The following is a 17,516-nucleotide window of genomic DNA, read 5'->3' as shown; positions in this document are numbered from 1 at the left end:
AAAGGGAGCCACGGCAGTGGCATGAAAGAGCCGCATGTGGCTCCAGAGCTGCGTGTTGCAGACCCCTGGCATAGGCCAAATCAGTGGTTTTCAACCTTTTTTCAGTGATGTACCCTCTGTGAACATTTTTTCAATTCAGGTACCCCTAAATCAGAGCAAAGTATTTTTGGTTGAAAAAAGAGATAAAGTTAAAGTTCAAGTTAAAGTACCAATGATTGTCACACACATACTACATGTGGCGAAATTATTGTCTGCATTTTAACCATCACCCTTGATCACCCCCTGGGAGGTGAGGGGAGCAGTGGGCAGCAGCGGTGCCGCGTACGGGAATCATTTATGGTGATTTAACCCCCAATTCCAACCCTTAATGCCGAGTGCCAAGCAGGGAAGCAACGGGTCTGATAAAGAAGTAAAATACAGCACAATGTCATCAGTTTCTGATTTATAAAATTGTATAACAGTGGAAAATATTGCTCATTTGTAGTGGTCTTTCTTGAACTATTTGGAAAAAAAGATATATAAATAACTAAAAAGTGAAAAGTGATTCAATTATAAATAAAGATTTCTACACATAGAAGTAATCATCAACTTAAAGTGCCCTCTTTGGGGATTGTAATAGAGATCCATCTAGATTCATTTTACCATGAATTGATTAACGTGGACCCCGACTTAAACAAGTTGAAAAACTTATTCGGGAGTTACCATTTAATGGTCAATTGTACGGAATATGTACTGAACTGTGCAATATACTAATGAAAGTATCAATCAATCAATCTTTGGAGATTGTAATAGAGATCCATCTGGATTCGTGAACTTAATTCTAAACATTTCTTCACAAAAAAATAAATCTTTAACATCAATATTTATGGAAAATGTCCACAAAAAATCTAGCTGTCAACACTGAATATTGCATTGTTGCATTTCTTTTTACAGTTTATGAACTTAAGTTGTATTTGTTGAAGTATTATTCAATAAATATATTTATAAAGGATGTTTGAATTGTGCTATTTTTAGAATATATTTTTTTTAAATCTCACGTACCCCTTGGCATACCTTCAAGTACCCCCAGGGCTACGTGTACCCCCATTTGAGAACCACTGGGCCAAATGATGTACCATTTCAGCGTTTGTTTTGAGGTTTTTTTTTCGGAAAACTCACCAATAATTTAACTAGTTAAATAAGACTGCTGTTCTTACTTGGCCTGTAGCTGAAGGGTAAACACGTTTTGGGATTATTAGTGACCATGTTAAATTCTGCTTCCCAAAATAGCCTTGATGTCCCCACTTACCAGCTGACTGTGACCTCAGCTCCAGGAGGAGGAGGAGGAAGCAGTGAGCCGGAAGGTGCCTTTAAAAACACACACATCCATTTACTTCACTTTCTTGTAGTGACGCGGATACATTCCACCTAGTTGTGAAAGCCGCCATGAAAGTTTAGCTAGTTTTTTTTTTTTTTGTTGTTGCGAACATGCTTGGAGTGTAGTTAGGCGGGAAAAAAAAGATGGCAGAACACAACGAGACAGTGGTGTACTTATCCGAACAGGTGGTGGTGTTGTCTTCGTGCGCGCTGTCCTTTCTAGGCTCGTCGCTCATCATCTTCACTTATATTAGTTTGCCAGATTTAAGGAGCACTCCGAGAAAACTGCTGCTTTTCCTCTCAGTGGCCGACTGGCTCTCTGCGGTCTCGTACGCCTACGGAGTATGGAGAGTGTTCGGCTCCGACTCGCCGGACTGCGTTGCCCAAGGAGCGATATCCACCTTCGCCAATACTAGCTCCTTTTTCTGGACAGTAGCCATTGCTGTTTACTTGTACATGTTCATCGTAAAGTCCAATCAAAGGGCTGCTGACAACATGGTACTGCTCTTCCACCTGATCAGGTAAGTGAAAAGAGTGCTACTGTCTCTTTAAAAAATTGCGTTGCCAGATGCGAAATTAGATATTATCGGACCAGGCAGCACGGTTGTCAGAGTTTTAGTGCGTGTGCCTCACAATACGAAGGTCCTGGGTTCGATAAATGGTGAATTATTAATACTTGTATAGCGCCTTTCTACCTATAGTACTCAAAGCACTATTTACACATTCACCCATTCACACACCCATTCACATACTAATGCAGTGGTTCTTAACCTGGGTTTGATCGAACCCTAGGGGTTGGGTGAGTTGGCCTCAGGGGTTCGGCGGAGTTCATGACACACCCGACTCATCGTATCAATAAGAACTTCTCCCTATCGCTGTATTATGGTGTGACATTCTCTTGCCGTCGTCGTGCGGGTTCCACTAACCACCAAGGAAGGACATTGCTTTTGCCGGTTTGACTCTTGTGTATTTTGCAATAAAGAAAGTCTTTTGCACCGTCGCCGCTCCCGCTCCTCGCTCCTCCGTGTCGAAGTCTTCGTTGTCGCCGTCTTGTTCTCTCTCGCTTCCGCTCTTCATCCGTTGCTGCAGGCTCTCCGACTCCTTCTGCCTCGTTCTCTCCTCCTTCTCCCCTTTTATACATTGTTAGGAGATACATTAATTGTGTCCCGGTGTGCGATCCACAGACCTGAACTTTACTGCGGCGTCGCTCCCGGCACGCCCCGCCTCGCCGCTCGCTCGCATCCTCCGCCTCCTTGCTGCCATCTCCAGCGTGCCCTGCCGCTCTGTCGGACCAGCTGCTCCGCCTCTCCACATATGGATACCCCCAAACAATGTTCCCTCTAATTTTCCATCTGATTCACAGGTGTTTAATTTGTTATGAGTTCATGCACTGTGTTGGTTTTGTTCTTTGAACAAGATGATGTTCACGCACTGTTCATTTTGTGCACCAGTAAAAAAAACATAACTTTGTCTTGAATTTGAGAAAAAAAACATTTTATTTTTCACGAAAGAAGGGTTCGGTTAATGAGCATATGAAACTGGTGGGGTTCGGTACCTCCAACAAGGTTAAGAACCACTGCACTAATGGCAGATGTTTCTGGATGGATGCTCTACCATCTGAGCCACGCCGTCCCAATAGACCCCAAATGGACCTTAAACAAATGTCCACTTATCATGTTTGACAATTTATTGAGTTAAAGATACCCAATCTCACATGATATAAGAAAAACAGCTTTATGTTCTACACAGCGCCCAAACATCACCCAGTAAAACACATTTTAAACAAACATGCCCCGCTTTTGGCCCGATTGTAGCTGAGATAGGCACTAGCGACCCCAAGGGGAATAAGCAGTAGAAAATCGATGGATGGATGTCATACTGTTAATTGCGTATTGTTTAAGTATTAGAGTGTCAGTTAAAATATGCAAAATCAAATTCAATGACATGTACTGTGGAGCAAGGATGAAGTGTCTTGCTTAACGGATGTAATGTTTACGTACAACGGATGTGTGTTGGTAGAAGGTGGGGATCGAACCAGGAACCCTCAAGTTGCTGGCACGGCCAGTCTCCCAAATTCACCACGCCGTCCCCAATCCTGGGCGCGTGCTCTTTCTGTTTGGAGTTTACATGTTCTCCCGGTGACTGCATAGTTCCCTCCGGGTACTCCGGTTTCCTCCCACCTCCTCAGGGGATGGGTCAAATGCAGAGAATAATTTCGCCACACCTAGTGTGTGTACGTGTGACTATCATTTGGTATTTACCTTTAACAAAGAAATGCACCTAGGGATAGGTTGATTGGCGATAAATATTCATTAGAGTGTGAATGTTGTCTGTCTATCTGTGTTTGCCCTGTGATGATGGTGACTTGTCCAGGGTGTACACCGCCTTCCGCCCGAATGCAGCTGAGATAGGCCCCAGCGCCGCCCACGACCCCGAAAGGGACAATTGCTAGAAAATGAATGGATGAATGGATATTATCGGACCAGGACAAGCAGTGTTGTTTTTTTTGAAGGCGAAAACTATCATTCATTTGTGCTGGTTTGTGCAGTAAAAGTTATTGATTGTTATGCTTTCATTTTTGAGATGATAACATTTCACATTTCCAAAAGTAACATCCCTCACCCTCTCCACAGGACACACAAAACTTAGTTACAATTGTCTGATTAGTTTGTGCTAGGTTTGTGCCATTGAAATGGTAGTTTTTACTGTTTTCGTTTTTGATTTGTTAAATATTATAAAGGCAATTTAAATTTAGCCAGCCCCTTCGTTAATCCAAATTACATTAACATTTTGGCATTCCTTTGTTCTGGTTTGTTAAAGTTAAAGTCCCAACGACAGTCACAAACAATGGGTGTGGTGAAATTTGTCCTCTGCATCTGACCCATCCCCATGTTCACCCCTTGAGAGGTGAGAGGAGCAGTGAGCTGCAGCATGCGTCGTGTTCTGCAATCATTTGGTGATTTGGTTTGTGCCGTTGAAATTGTTGTTTTTTTGTTTCTGGGTTATTAAAGATTCATATCAAAGTTCAGCTAGCCTCTGATAGCAAAATAGTCTCATTCGTTTTACCATTTGAATGATTGATTCTGCTATGTTTGTTTTAGAGATATTAAATATTAAAGTCATGGTAAATGATGTCACCAGTGCACAATTTCAGTGTCTCTGCTTGTGTCTAATGAACACTATTGAACACAAAATTTTATGGATGTTGGTGAAGACAATTCCATAACTCAGCCGCACCGTTTTTTTAAGCGGCTTATTGGCAAAAACGTACGGTAGTTTGTGTTCCAAACATCATGATAATCTAATTTTTTTGTTCTAAAACCAATACCTGCTTAAAAAACAAAACCTCAGACAATGTAATAGTTTAAAATGCAGTTTTAGCTTTAATAGAAACAAAATGCTGTTGGGAAACAAGCTACCACCTGCAATTTACAGCATCGTGCCCCCCGTGTATCTTAAGGAAGGCTACTGGTAATATATATATATACACATTACAGCAGGGGAATCCAAAGTGGGGCCTGAGGGGCCATTTTTGTCTCGCAGCTGTTTTTTTTTTTTCTATTGGCCCTTGACATGTTCTGAAAATGTAATGAATGCATAGGGATGTCAAAATAAAAAGTATTACAGATAAAGCATTGTAAACTCCTACAACCAACAACATTTCCAAATAGGTGTGAGTGCCCCAAAATATGCAATCGATCAATATTGTGGGATAGGGAGGAGGCTTTCCAAAACATTTGCATGCCCCAACTGTCATGAAAATGCAGACAGGCACAGCCAGGCAATTTTTTTAATTGACATTTGTAGTAAGTTTGTTTTCAAAGTAAGCCTGTGTCAGAAATGGTAATGAAAGAGTATGTGTGTCTGTAAAAGTGTTGAGCTGTTTAAAAAAGCAGTCCGATGTTGATACTATTAAACATGTTATGTACGTGAAGGGTGGAAGGAGATGACACCACGAAGAAACTCAGGTTACCAGGTTTATCGTAACCTTTGATTATGTGGGAGGTGTATGCTACTCTACGTGTTGGTTGCAGGATTAAGTGTGGAATTAACCGTGTAAATAATACCAGAGGATGTTGTACGTGTGTTGTGGATGAATTCTTTGTCAGTCCAAGAGGGCGAGGCACAAAGGAAGTCCAGGCAGTGGTTGAGGGCAGGAGAGAAGCAACAAGGTCCGTGTCCAGGCAAGGGTCGAGGATCGAGGAAGGCAGTCCAAAATCCGGATGGAGGTCGGGGCACAGAGCTCGAGGACATGGAACAAGGCGGGTAGTGCGAGGGAGACAAAATACTGTACATCAGTCAAAAAGACAAAAGGACACGGAGAACAAGGGCGAGGACAACAAGAGGGAAGCCAGATACCTAATATGCTTACTACTGAGCGTTAACGACGTTCCGGCGTAGGTTCCGAAGAGCGACTTGTCTTTATGCTGTCCTCCTGATTGCTGCAAGGTGCGCTGATCGCTGACAATCTACAGCTGCGGCGAAGCGTGGGCGTGAAGCGTTCGGCGCGTAGGGGGGCGTCTCCTGGCATGCGGCCAGACAGAGTGTTGGAGGATCTTGCTGCGGGAAAATTGAGAGTTCGAGACCGCGCAGTGACAAAACCCTTGAAAATGATCCGTCTAGCGTGCACTTATTGAACATTAAAAAAAACCCAACTATATTTACTTATATATGAGTAAACTGGAGATTAATTATGAGGTAATTACAGACAAAATAGTTCATACTTTGACAACACTAATTATTATCATTATTATGATTTTACTTTTTATTCATGTAAAGTTACATATTTACGTATTTATACATCCATCCATCCATCCATTTTCTACCGCTTGTCCCTGTATGTGATATATTATGTATATATTTATCTGGGAAGTGAACGAAAGTATTAGTAATAGCTGGGAAGTGGAGAAGTTGTAGGATTAAAAAAGATCTGCCTCCCCCTTCTCCTTTTTCTAGCTGAAATGTGAAACTGAACATGTGATGTAATCTTGTATGATTCTGTTCCCATGGTCAAGCTAAACAAAATAAAAAAGAACAAAGCTAAAAATATTATTATATTCTGATGTTCATTGCATTGGTTTTAGCTTCTTAAATATACAAAATGTATCAAAGTGGCCCTTGCGTTTTTCTTGATTTCCCAGCATGTAGACCTTAATGGAAAAAGTTTGGACGCCCCTCATTAAAGTACAGCATTACTTATATTGTGAATTAAGTAATTATGTTGGGTGAAAATAATATGCACCGATAGTTTTTTGAGATACAAAATAAGAAAATAGAGTGAGAAAAATACCCATGTTAGGCTGCAAACCTGTTCATGAAATTTGCAAACTGAAATGTGCATACCAGTCCAGTAGTTGGCAATGTCCAAATGTGTGTAAACAACATGAGTAGAGCGACATCACAAATGTTAACAATAATAACAATATAACACAAATATTCAACATTACATAATATTTATTTGGCACCAATATTGTACTTTATTGAACTAACCACAACAGCTTTATTGACACACAGTGATACCTCAACTTACAGTAAGAGTGTTTTGATATAAGAGTTGTCTCTCGGCTAATTGTTACGCTTTGAGTTGCAAGCAACAATTTGAGTTACAAGCATCCCCGCCATTAGTTGGCGTAGACAAAGTGACAGTGAACCCTGTAACATTTGACCAAAACATCTGGTCTTAGCTAAAGATTGACATAGCTTTGTTTTTTCATCCATGGGAAGGAAGAAAGTGAGTGTGAAGTACAGTACTGCGAAGAAGAAGCAGATTCTATTTGTAAATGTAACGAAGCAAATCATCAAAAACATGATTGAGCGTGTCGCCAACTTGGTGAAGCAATTTGAGCCTATCCCTGCTGGTTTGCACCATACTAAAGCAAGCCAAAAATGTCGAAATAACATCTAAAGGGTGGACATTTATCCAAGAAAATATGAAAAAGCTGCTGACGGTGTATTTGATGGAAAAGAAGTTGGAAGGAGATACTATAGAAGAGGTGAATGCTGTACATTATTATTACAGTACTTCATAAAACTACTGTAGTTTGTAGTACATTCTATTGTTTTTATACAATATTAATTAAATGTTTGTTTTTCTTTTCAAAGAGCATGTTGCATTTTAAAATTTAACTGTTGGGTCGAGGGAAGCACCAATTGAATTGATCTCAATTAAGTGTTATGAGTCAAGACTTCCATCACAAAACCATTGAAGCTCATAAATTGTGGTACTGCTGTGTTAGAAAAATCTTGCACCACCAAAATTTACTTACATAGATTGATGAACAAAGATACATTACATTTCTGAAATAGATAATATTTTTCAGAGATAATTTCATGGCACACTAATGTCCACGGCACTGTGGCTGGGAATCATTGCTCTATTGCTATAGGCTATTCACAAAGCGTACTTCATGTCACAAAGTTCATTGCACTTTGTACATTGATGATATACTTATAAACAGGAAGGATCTTCATCTTGTCGAGACGAACAATGAATCTACTATGTTTACGATCTGTTTGGCCCCGCGTGCTCTTCACTGCAGAATCTGCAGTAAAATTTTAACTTTTGTGAATACTGAGACGTTGTATTTGGGGTGTTACAACAGAGCTATTTATCCGCTTATACAAGAAGCACAGACAGGCTGGTCCACTCGGCAAGATGCTAATAGAAACAATTTGTCATTCTGACATGAAAATACATACAGTATTTTTAGCTTTGGCAGCTTGAAGTTTGGCGACAACAGTGCAGCCTCGGTTCTGTCACATGGCATCACATGTGGACGGGTATTGAAGCCCATCGGCATTTAAAAGTGGGAAAAGATATTAGTAAAAGTGATGATGTCATAGTTTAATACGGGTGTGTCCAAACTTTTCTAACTGAAAAATGAAGGCATGTGGGGGCCATTTTGATATTTTTCATTTTCAAAACCATTAGGGCTCTCTTCAATTTTGGTGATCGTTAAAGTTCCCGGGACCAAAAAGGGTCTCAGTCTTTAAAGTGTTAAAAAAGAAGTTGTATATAAATATTTATTATAATTTTCAACACTTATAAATATCTTTTCATCAACTTCAGATACATCCCTTACAATAAAGTTGTTGTTTTTTGCCCTTTTTTCCCCTCAAGTAAATATTTTTTTTATTGCAAAAACACAAAATATGCAGTATTTCACCCAAAACCTATCCATCCATCCATTTCTACCGCTTATTCCTTTTGGGGTCACGGGGGGCGCTGGTGCCTATTTCAGCTACAATCGGGCAGAAGGCGGTGTACACCCTGGACAAGTCGCCACCTCATCGCAGTTCACCCAAAACATTTTTCAAAAATGCAATATATAATGTGAAGTATTTGGAGCCTTAAATAGGTCAACAATTCATAACAACATTGGTTTTGATTAATATAATTTTTTGAATCAATCAATCAATCAATGTTTATTTATATAACCCTAAGTCAAAAGTGTCTCAAAGGGCTGCACAAGCCACAACATCCTCAGTTGAGATCCCATATCAGGGCAAGGAAAAACTCAACCCAGTGGAATGATAATGAGAAACCTTGGAGAGGACCGCATATGTGGGCAATTTTCCCTCCAATTTTTCATATGTGTGAGCATATGTGGCGTGGCGCACATGTGAGCAACGGCAGACGTGTACACTATTATGCGCGTATTTTTTTATTCGATTTTGTGTGCGGCCTAGATTTGCCGTGCGCAGAGGACGCGTTAGCAGTGTGCAATTGCACAGGCGCTTTACCTTAGAGCACTGGTTCTCAAATGAGAGTACGCGTACACCTGGGGGTACTTGAAGGTATGCCAAGGGGTACTTGAGATTTTTTTTAAATATTCTACAAAAAGCAACAATTTAAAAATCCTTTATATATATATTTATTGAATAATACTTCAACAAAATATGAATGTAAGTTCATAAACTGTGAAAAGAAATGCAACAATGCAATATTCAGTGTTGACAGCTAGATTTTTTTGTGGACATGTTCCATAAATATTGATGTTAAAGATTTATTTTTTTGTGAAGAAATATTTAGAATTAAGTTCATGAATCCCGTTGGATCTCTGTTACAATCCCCAAAGAGGGCACTTTAGGTTGATGATTACTTCTATGTGTAGAAATATTTATTTATAATTGAATCACTTCTTTATTTTTCAACAAGTTTTTAGTTATTTTTATATCTTTTTTTCCAAATATTTCAAGAAAGACCATTACAAATGAGCAACATTTTGCACTGTTATACAATTTAATAAATCAGAAACTGATGGCATAGGGCTGTATTTTACTTCTTTATCTCTTTTTTTCAACCAAAAATGCTTTGCTCTGATAAAGGGGTACTTGAATTAAAAAAATGTTCACAGGGGGTACATGATCACTGAAAAAAGGTTGAGAACCACTGCATTAGAGGGAACGTTGGATGTGGGTGTGGCCCCCTCCTCCACAAGGGAGAGGGGGCCAGAGCAGAAAAGAAAAGAAACGACAGATCAACTGGTCTAAAAAGGGGGACTATTTAAAGGCTAGAGTATACAAATGAGATTTAAGATGGGACTTAAATGCTTCTACTGAGGTAGCATCTCTAACCGTTACCGGGAGGGCATTTTAGAACACTGGAGCCACAATAGAAAACGCTCTATAGCCCGCAGACTTTTTTTAGGCTCTGGGAATCACTAATAGCCCGGAGTCCTTTGAACGAAGTATCGAAGATAATACCCAGATTCTTTACCGAGTCGCCTTGTGTAATTGTTTGGTTGTCAAATGTTAAGGTGGTATTATTAGGTGTCAGTGTCTAGTAGGACCGATAATCAGCATTTCCGTTTTCTTCCGTTGAGTTGCAAAAAGTTAAATAAGTTGAACAATGACCTTAAATAAAAAAAAATTAGACTGAAGTTCTCAAAAGACCCCGCGACTCATAAAAGGGTTTAAAATAAGTACTCTATCCATAAATATTATTATTTTTTACCTTAAATCTGATTTCAGTTTTTTTTTCGAACATACGTTTTTATTTTTTGAGCAACGACAGTTTTAATGTAAAAAAAATAAATATATTTGCATATATATATTTTTTTTGGTAATATTATTTTTAAAATGGGCTAGGGGATGTTGGAAATGATCTGTGGGCCCGTCTTTGTACACCCCCGGTCTAAATCGACCCTGTATTTTTTAGCTGGGGGGTTCCCCTGGCCATCACTGTTGCAGCCGTGTGCCTCAACAAGATTGGCTACAATGCTTCGGAGGTGTCCGTGGGCTGGTGCTGGATCAAGATCCACAGTCCCGACCGAGTCCTGTGGATGCTCCTGACTGGGAAGATCTGGGAATTCCTGGCTTACCTCACCCTCCCGGTCCTATACATCCTCATCAAGAGGCACATCCACACAGCGGTGAGGACAAAAGCGGAAACCCAAGTGTAAAAGTCCTTCATTCATTTAATGTATATTTTGCTCTCTTTTCTCAGCATGCGGCCCTTTCAGAGTACCGTCCACTCTTGGCCAACAGGACGCCATCGCACTCCTACTCCTCCATGGCAGACACGAAGCTAACACTCATCCCTATTATCTTCATTGTGTTGCGGATTTGGAGCACAATACGCTTCATTCTGCTGCTGGTTGGATCGCCGGCCGGACAGAACCCTGTGCTGGTGACTCTACATGTGAGTGAAATTCTGTGACTAACTCTACAAATACACATTGAAAATGATAACTGGGTCCTCTCCTAAGCACAGTTAACCATTCCTAATCCAACTTGGCTATTTTGTGTGTTTACGACAGTTGTTTACAAAAATGACAAAGCCTCTTCTTGGATTCTAATCCACATCACTATGACCAAGTTTCTTCCACGTAACATTATCACTGGTGGACTAGAGGAAAAGGAATGGCTAACAAGAAGCCAACCGCTAAAGGTTCGATGTAAAGTAGGGGTGATCGATCCAGATGTCGATTCCATTAATACCTAGTATCTGATCAGTATATAAATTGTTCTTGCTCTCATTTTACATCTTTTTTTTGTTGGTGTTGTTATTGTTTACAAACTTAGGCAGTTAGTCTCTGGATACAGGAGAACTCTAAATGTAGTGAAGTGACTTATATTTATATAGCGCTTTTTCTCTAGTGACTCAAAGCTCTTTACATAGTGAAACCCAATATATAAGTTACATTTAAACCAGTGTGGGTGGCACCGTGAGCAAGCGGGTAAAGTGTCATGCCCAAGGACACAACGGCAGAAGGATGGCAGAAGCTGGGATCGAACCTGGAACCCTCAAGTTGCTGGCACGGCCACTCTACCAACCAAGCTATACCGCATAAATCGAAGCCAATAGTAGTTTTTGTTTTTGTTTAGTTATTGTGCACTAGCCGCTTTTGTTAAAAACAAAAAAATGGTATGAAACCTCAACACCACAGATGTAATACATTATCTGATTTTCAACAATACTAGCAAATTCCAAGAACATTAACATAAACTTTTTTAAAAAGTCTTATTGTGTTTACTTTAGTACTTGATGAAAAAGCATTTTCTGTTATATTGTCAAAGTATCAGATCGGGACTCAAAATCAGATCGGACCTGAGGCCTAAAAACTGTATTGGGACCAGACATCAGGATGTCCCTAATTATCACTGCTCAAATAAATGAGCCTCAGCCATCTCATTTTTACCATTAATGACGTGTCTCAAATCAAATACTTCCGTCAGTACACTTTAATACGTATATTATTTAGACCATCCATCCATTTTCTAGCGCTTGTTCTTTTCAGGATTGTAGGGGGGTGGACAAGTAATTCTCAAACTGCGTCACGTAGAGCAGAAAAATGAATAAAAATAATCACAAAAATAGCACTTAAAAAGGAATGAGGACAAAAATAACTAAGGATCCACACTTAAAGTGTGAGTAACAAAAATTTCACACTTAAGGCGTGGAGAATAACTATTAATACAAGGCCAAGACTGGGCCACAAGGAACAAGAAGCGTGTGTGGAGCCAAAGCAGAGGAGATGTACGTGACTGAAAGGGTGAACTATCAGGAAGTCGACTACGCTGAGTGAAGGGATGGGAGAGCATAAGTCGTCAGGAGGAAATGATGTGCACGCAGGTGGCCATGCCCCGTGACCCAGAAACCAGTCACTGCAACACAAATAAGATAGGTGGCAGGTCATGACACTGTGGTACCTGTATCACTTGTCAGTTGTGTATAGAAAGAGTATGGACAACTAAGCGAGAGGCACCAATGTTTTGTACCTAGGACGGATGCATACAATTGACGTTAATTTTACTGAAGGAATAAACCAAAATAATAAGTCTAAATATAGTTCAAAATATAACCTACAATAAATTGCTTTTAATTCGTGAAAGTATATATTTCGGAGCATTTTTGCAGCCGCATGAGTGGACCACTCTTCAGCTATATCCATGCAGTGTTTAGTGACCAGCAACTCTCCAACCGGTGAAATGTCTTTCAGAAATTACACAAGGTCCAAAAAAAAAACCTGTATTACCCTCATTTGACTAAAATCTTCATTAGCTTTGGAATAACAATCACAGGGAAATTATGACTTTTTTGTGAAGTATGTCAACTGTGGTGTCTTCTCCAATGTATTGTTTTTAATCACTGCGCTATATATGCGTGTGCTTTTATTTTTGACATCCTACAACTACGTCTAGGGGTCCCCTCACCCCGCTGTATTTATTTTTAGTTTGCCTTTTCTTTGGCCCACCCCTATACTGTTATTAATTTTGTCTACTTACAGTAAAAAAACAGCAACTGTCTATATTGTGACAAGAGTTGGTAATGGTTCTGTGCAGTAAAACTTTTCATGAACTCAACTCACATTAATTTGTGTTCCTAAATTTGTGTTGGTCGTCTTAGATGAATACTAAAGTGAAGTGAATTATATTTATGTAGCGCTTTTTCTCTAGTGACTCAAAGCGCCTTACATGGTGAAACCCAATATCTGAGTTACATTTAAACCAGTGTGGGTGGCACTGGGAGCAGGTGGGTAAAGTGTCTTGCCCAAGGACACAACAGCAGTGACTAGGATGGCAGAAGCGGGGATCGAACCTGGAACCCTCAAGCTGCTGGCACGGCCACTCTACCAACTAATCCAAGCCACCAAGATAGCAGTTAGGATTTTGGTTTACAGAATAAACAACTAAAAACTACTGTTTTGGGCATTGTTTTCTCTTAACGTATACATTTGTCTAAATATGGCCCAAAACACGTATCATTATTGTGGGTTTCCTGCATGTCATCTTCATCACTAAAGGAAAATCTAATCTGCAAGAGAGAATTCCTCTGCTATTTTAAAGTTTTTTTGTTTTTTTTGAGAGGTAAGCTTGAAGCGTCCCTCTGTCTCTGACTCCCTCGTGACATGAGTACGTTTCACATGTACGTACGTTATGATTTTTGCTTGGTAGCTAAAGTTAAAGTACCAATGATAGGTGTGGTGAAATTATCATCTGCATCCACCCTTGACCACCCCCTGGGAGGTGAGGGGAGCAGTGAGTAGCTGTTGTGGTTGCGCCCGGGAATACTTATTGGTGATTTAACCCTCAATTCCAACCCTTGATGCTGAGTGTCAAGCAGGGAGGTAATGGGTCCCATTTTTATAGTCTTTGGTATGACTCGGCCGGGGTTTGAACACACGACCTATCGATCTCAGGTCGGACACTAACCGCAAGGCCACTGAGCAGGTTAACATGTAGCTTGTTATCTAACCTTATCAGATGATTGATTACGTGAGGATATTTTGATTGCAAATTAAATTACGTTGTTTTTCGGCAGGGTATTGGCAACACATCACAGGGAGCAGCCAATTGCATCATGTTTGTGTTGTTCACCGCTCCAGTCCGTACGCGCCTCCTCGCCAGGCTCTGCTGCGGCTGCTGCCAGGGCAAAGCAGAGAGCCAGCAGGCACTGGATGCCTCTCAGGTGCTGTTGCCGGGAAGACACAGCTCAGGCCAGAAAGAGGACGCCACAACCACTGACAGGTGACGCTCGATTGTGCTGACAAGGACAGAAAGTGGACATTAAGACGAACTTGTGAAAATGATAGGAAATACCATATGCACTCCACACCACAGTAACCTTTAAAGAATGCGGTGGCATTTGTAAAATAATGAAAACAGTCCATGTCATATTATTTATGTTTAATAAACTCAAACATTACAGTATGTGTGGTCATGTTCTAGAAATGAATAGGATAGCCGTTAGGTGCCTTTACTCTCACTGTTATTGAATGAAGCCATGAGAGCCATACATCATATGTTGTTTTGGTCCCAAATGGGATGTGAGGACATTTTCTGACAAGACAAACATTAAATATTGATAGTCCCACCAGGCCTAAAATATATTCAGTAGGTTCACTTCTTCCTGAAGAAAAATATGGTTTCGCAAAACAGTATACTGTACTTTACGCTTCCTGTCTCATATTGATATGTACAAATACTCGGAAGATGTACATGGTGTACATTATGGAATATGGAATTACGTTTATGGAATAATGAAGGAAAATAAAAGAATGAAGGAACAAAAAGAGAATTTACGACCTTATTTTGTTCTGTGACGTGGCTCTTAACTCTTAACAAATGTATCTCAAATCACTGTCTCTTTGAAATCAAATCAATTGAACAGTACAATTTTCACATCAACATTTCTTTTAAAAAGGAAACAACTTTTAGATAATAAATATTGTATGAAAAAAATTGCAAGAAAAAAACTACATTACTTTTATGATGTAAAAACGTACAGCATTTACCTTGGAGAGTAGACTTCTACGGTATCTCCCTCCAGCTGCTTCTCCGTCAAACACACCATCCGCAGCTTTTCCATATTTTAATGGATAAATGTCTGCCGTTTAGATATTATTTTAACGTCCGAGTGTGGCGTGGACTAGCAGTGATACGCTCAAATTGCTTTGCAAAGTCGACTACACAATCGGTCATATTTTTGAGCATTTCTTTCTTTAATTCAAAGAATATCATCCTCTTGTCCTTCTCAGCACTGTCCCTCACACTCACTTTCGACATTCCCATGGTTGGAAAACAAAGCAGTGTCGATAAGCTAATGCTAGCGAGTAAGACCAGATGTTTGGTCTGATCTTACGAGTTTCACTATGACATTTGCTACACAAACTAATGGCGGGAATGCTTGTAACTTAAATGTTTGCTTGCAACTTAAAGCATCACAATTAGCCTAGAGACAACTCTTATTTCAAAACACTCTTAAGGTAGAGTACCACTGTAATAAAAAATGTAGAAAATAATTGTCTTTGCAATAAAAAAATATTGATTTTAATAAATAGGTGTACACAAATCCGACATGGCCAATAAACAGGCCAAAAAAATGTCTAATAACAAAGTATAGCTTGTTCCTTTTCACACTGACACTAACACAAATACATTCCAGCCAGATGAATATTCCATTGATGTGTTTGATCCTTATTTCGCAATCCCTTTTGCTATTGTCGTGTTGCAACGTCATGGTTTTAGACGTGTCACGGTGATGAACATCCTCTGTGGTCATACTGTTATGATCGATCATCACATGTCATCCTTCCTCCTTGCAGCCACAGTCTGTTTTTGACCATCGTGGGCCTCACTTCTCCTTTGACCCTAGTTAACCTTTGGTCCCGTTAGCCAGATTTAGCTTCAGCCGGAAAGCATACCAGCGTGGGCTTTTAGCCCATTGAACCCTGGTGCCCCTTGACCACATGTTCACTTGTTTGTGTTAGCTCTGCTGGTTCTCCATCCATTTCATCTCAAACTATGCTTTAACAGTTGTCACATTGGGGCAGGTTTTATGAAGAATACCCAACAAAATATGCACAAACATTTGCAGTAGTACGTCCGCTAAAATGGAGAAGTCATGACAGCATATGCTGACGTCTCTTTTCTCCTCCTCGGAACATAACCATTGTGTCAACTTTTGAGTTTTGGCTGACATTGAAGCCACTTCAGCGTGCAAAAACCTTCCATGAAGGGATTTGGTCAGCTGGCTTGCTGCCCTCCTAATTCATTAAAGCTAAAAGAAGAGTGTGCAAACAGTATGATGTGATCAGTTTGTCATTTAGGCTAATGAAGGACAAGACTCTCATTTTTCTTTTTCTTCACATTTCTCACTAATACGGGTTGCTATTACGTCACATATAAACAAACATTTAGACACGTTAGGACTTGAGGACAATTTAAAGTCTCCAATTAACTCAATATGCACGTGGGAGGAAACTGGAGAAAGTTAAAGTTAAAGTCCCAACGATAGTCACACACACACAAGGTGTGGTGAAATGTGTCCTCTGAATTGGACCCTCCCCCCTGGGAGGTGAGGGGAGCAGTGAGCAGCAGCGGTGGCCGCGCTCGGGAATCATTTTGATGATCTAAACCCCAATTCCAACCCTTGATGCGGAGTGCCAAGCAGTGAGGCAATGGGTCTTTGGTGTGACTTGGTTTGAACTCACGACCTTCCAGTCTCAGGGCGGACACTCTAACCACAAGACCACTGAGTCGGTAACTGAAATAAGAGCAATACAGGAAAATAATATTTGACTGAAGTGAGCGATAAATACAGTGCCTCCGGAAAGTATTCACAGCGCTTCGCTTTTTTGCACATTTTGTTGCAGCCCTATTCCAAAATGGAAGAAATGTTTTTTCCCCTCAAAATTCTACACACAATACCTCATAATGACAATATGAAAGTTTATTTTTTTCAATTCTGAAAATTGTACTGTATATAAGTATTCACAGAATTTGCTTAATTCTCTGTTGATGCCTCAATTACAGCCTCAAGTCATTTTGAATACAATGCCACAAGCTTGGGCAGTTTTTCCAATTCTTCTTTGCAGGACCTCTCAAGTTCAATCAGGTTGGAGGGGAAGTTTTCATCCAGGATGTCTCTGTACATTGCTGCATTCATCTTAGTGTAGTCAGGGAGGTGACCAAGAACCCAATACATGGTGTTGGTAGCATCATGCTGTGGGGATGTTTTTCAGCGGCAGGAACTGGGAGAATAGGCAGTATCGAGGGATAAATGAATACAGCAACGTACAGAGACATCCTGGATTAATTTCAACACTTCCCATCCAAACTGATGGAGCTATAGAGATGCTGCAAAAAGGGGTGTTTTTAAAAAATGTATAATAAATTGGAAAATGGAAGAAAAAACCTATCCCCAGGTGCATGTT

The 17,516-nt window shown here is 40.1% G+C and overlaps 1 protein-coding gene across 1 annotated transcript; it reads left to right on the top strand.

The window, feature by feature from the left end:
• Nucleotides 1-1,349: 1,349 nt before the first annotated feature.
• On the top strand, nt 1,350-14,878 carry gpr157 (G protein-coupled receptor 157). The gene is made up of 4 exons (XM_061903977.1): nt 1,350-1,877; nt 10,517-10,730; nt 10,805-10,999; nt 14,123-14,878. Exons 1-4 carry the CDS (start codon nt 1,501-1,503, stop codon nt 14,330-14,332), a joined length of 996 nt encoding a protein of 331 aa, XP_061759961.1. The 5' UTR covers nt 1,350-1,500; the 3' UTR covers nt 14,333-14,878.
• Nucleotides 14,879-17,516: the final 2,638 nt, after the last annotated feature.

The sequence above is a fragment of the Nerophis ophidion genome, linkage group LG06 (assembly GCF_033978795.1).
Source record: "Nerophis ophidion isolate RoL-2023_Sa linkage group LG06, RoL_Noph_v1.0, whole genome shotgun sequence".
NCBI classification, from domain to species: Eukaryota; Metazoa; Chordata; class Actinopteri; order Syngnathiformes; family Syngnathidae; genus Nerophis; species Nerophis ophidion.
Note: the sequence above shows the minus strand (reverse complement) of the source record. Positions and strands in the feature narration are given on the sequence as shown.

Coding starts and splice junctions, on each gene's coding strand:
- gpr157 (XM_061903977.1), top strand. CDS start 1,501: ATGGCAGAACACAACGAGACAGTGGTGTACTTATCCGAACAGGTGGTG. Junction 1,878..10,516: donor CTGCTCTTCCACCTGATCAG/GTAAGTGAAAAG, acceptor TGTATTTTTTAG/CTGGGGGGTTCCCCTGGCCA. Junction 11,000..14,122: donor CTGTGCTGGTGACTCTACAT/GTGAGTGAAATT, acceptor GTTTTTCGGCAG/GGTATTGGCAACACATCACA.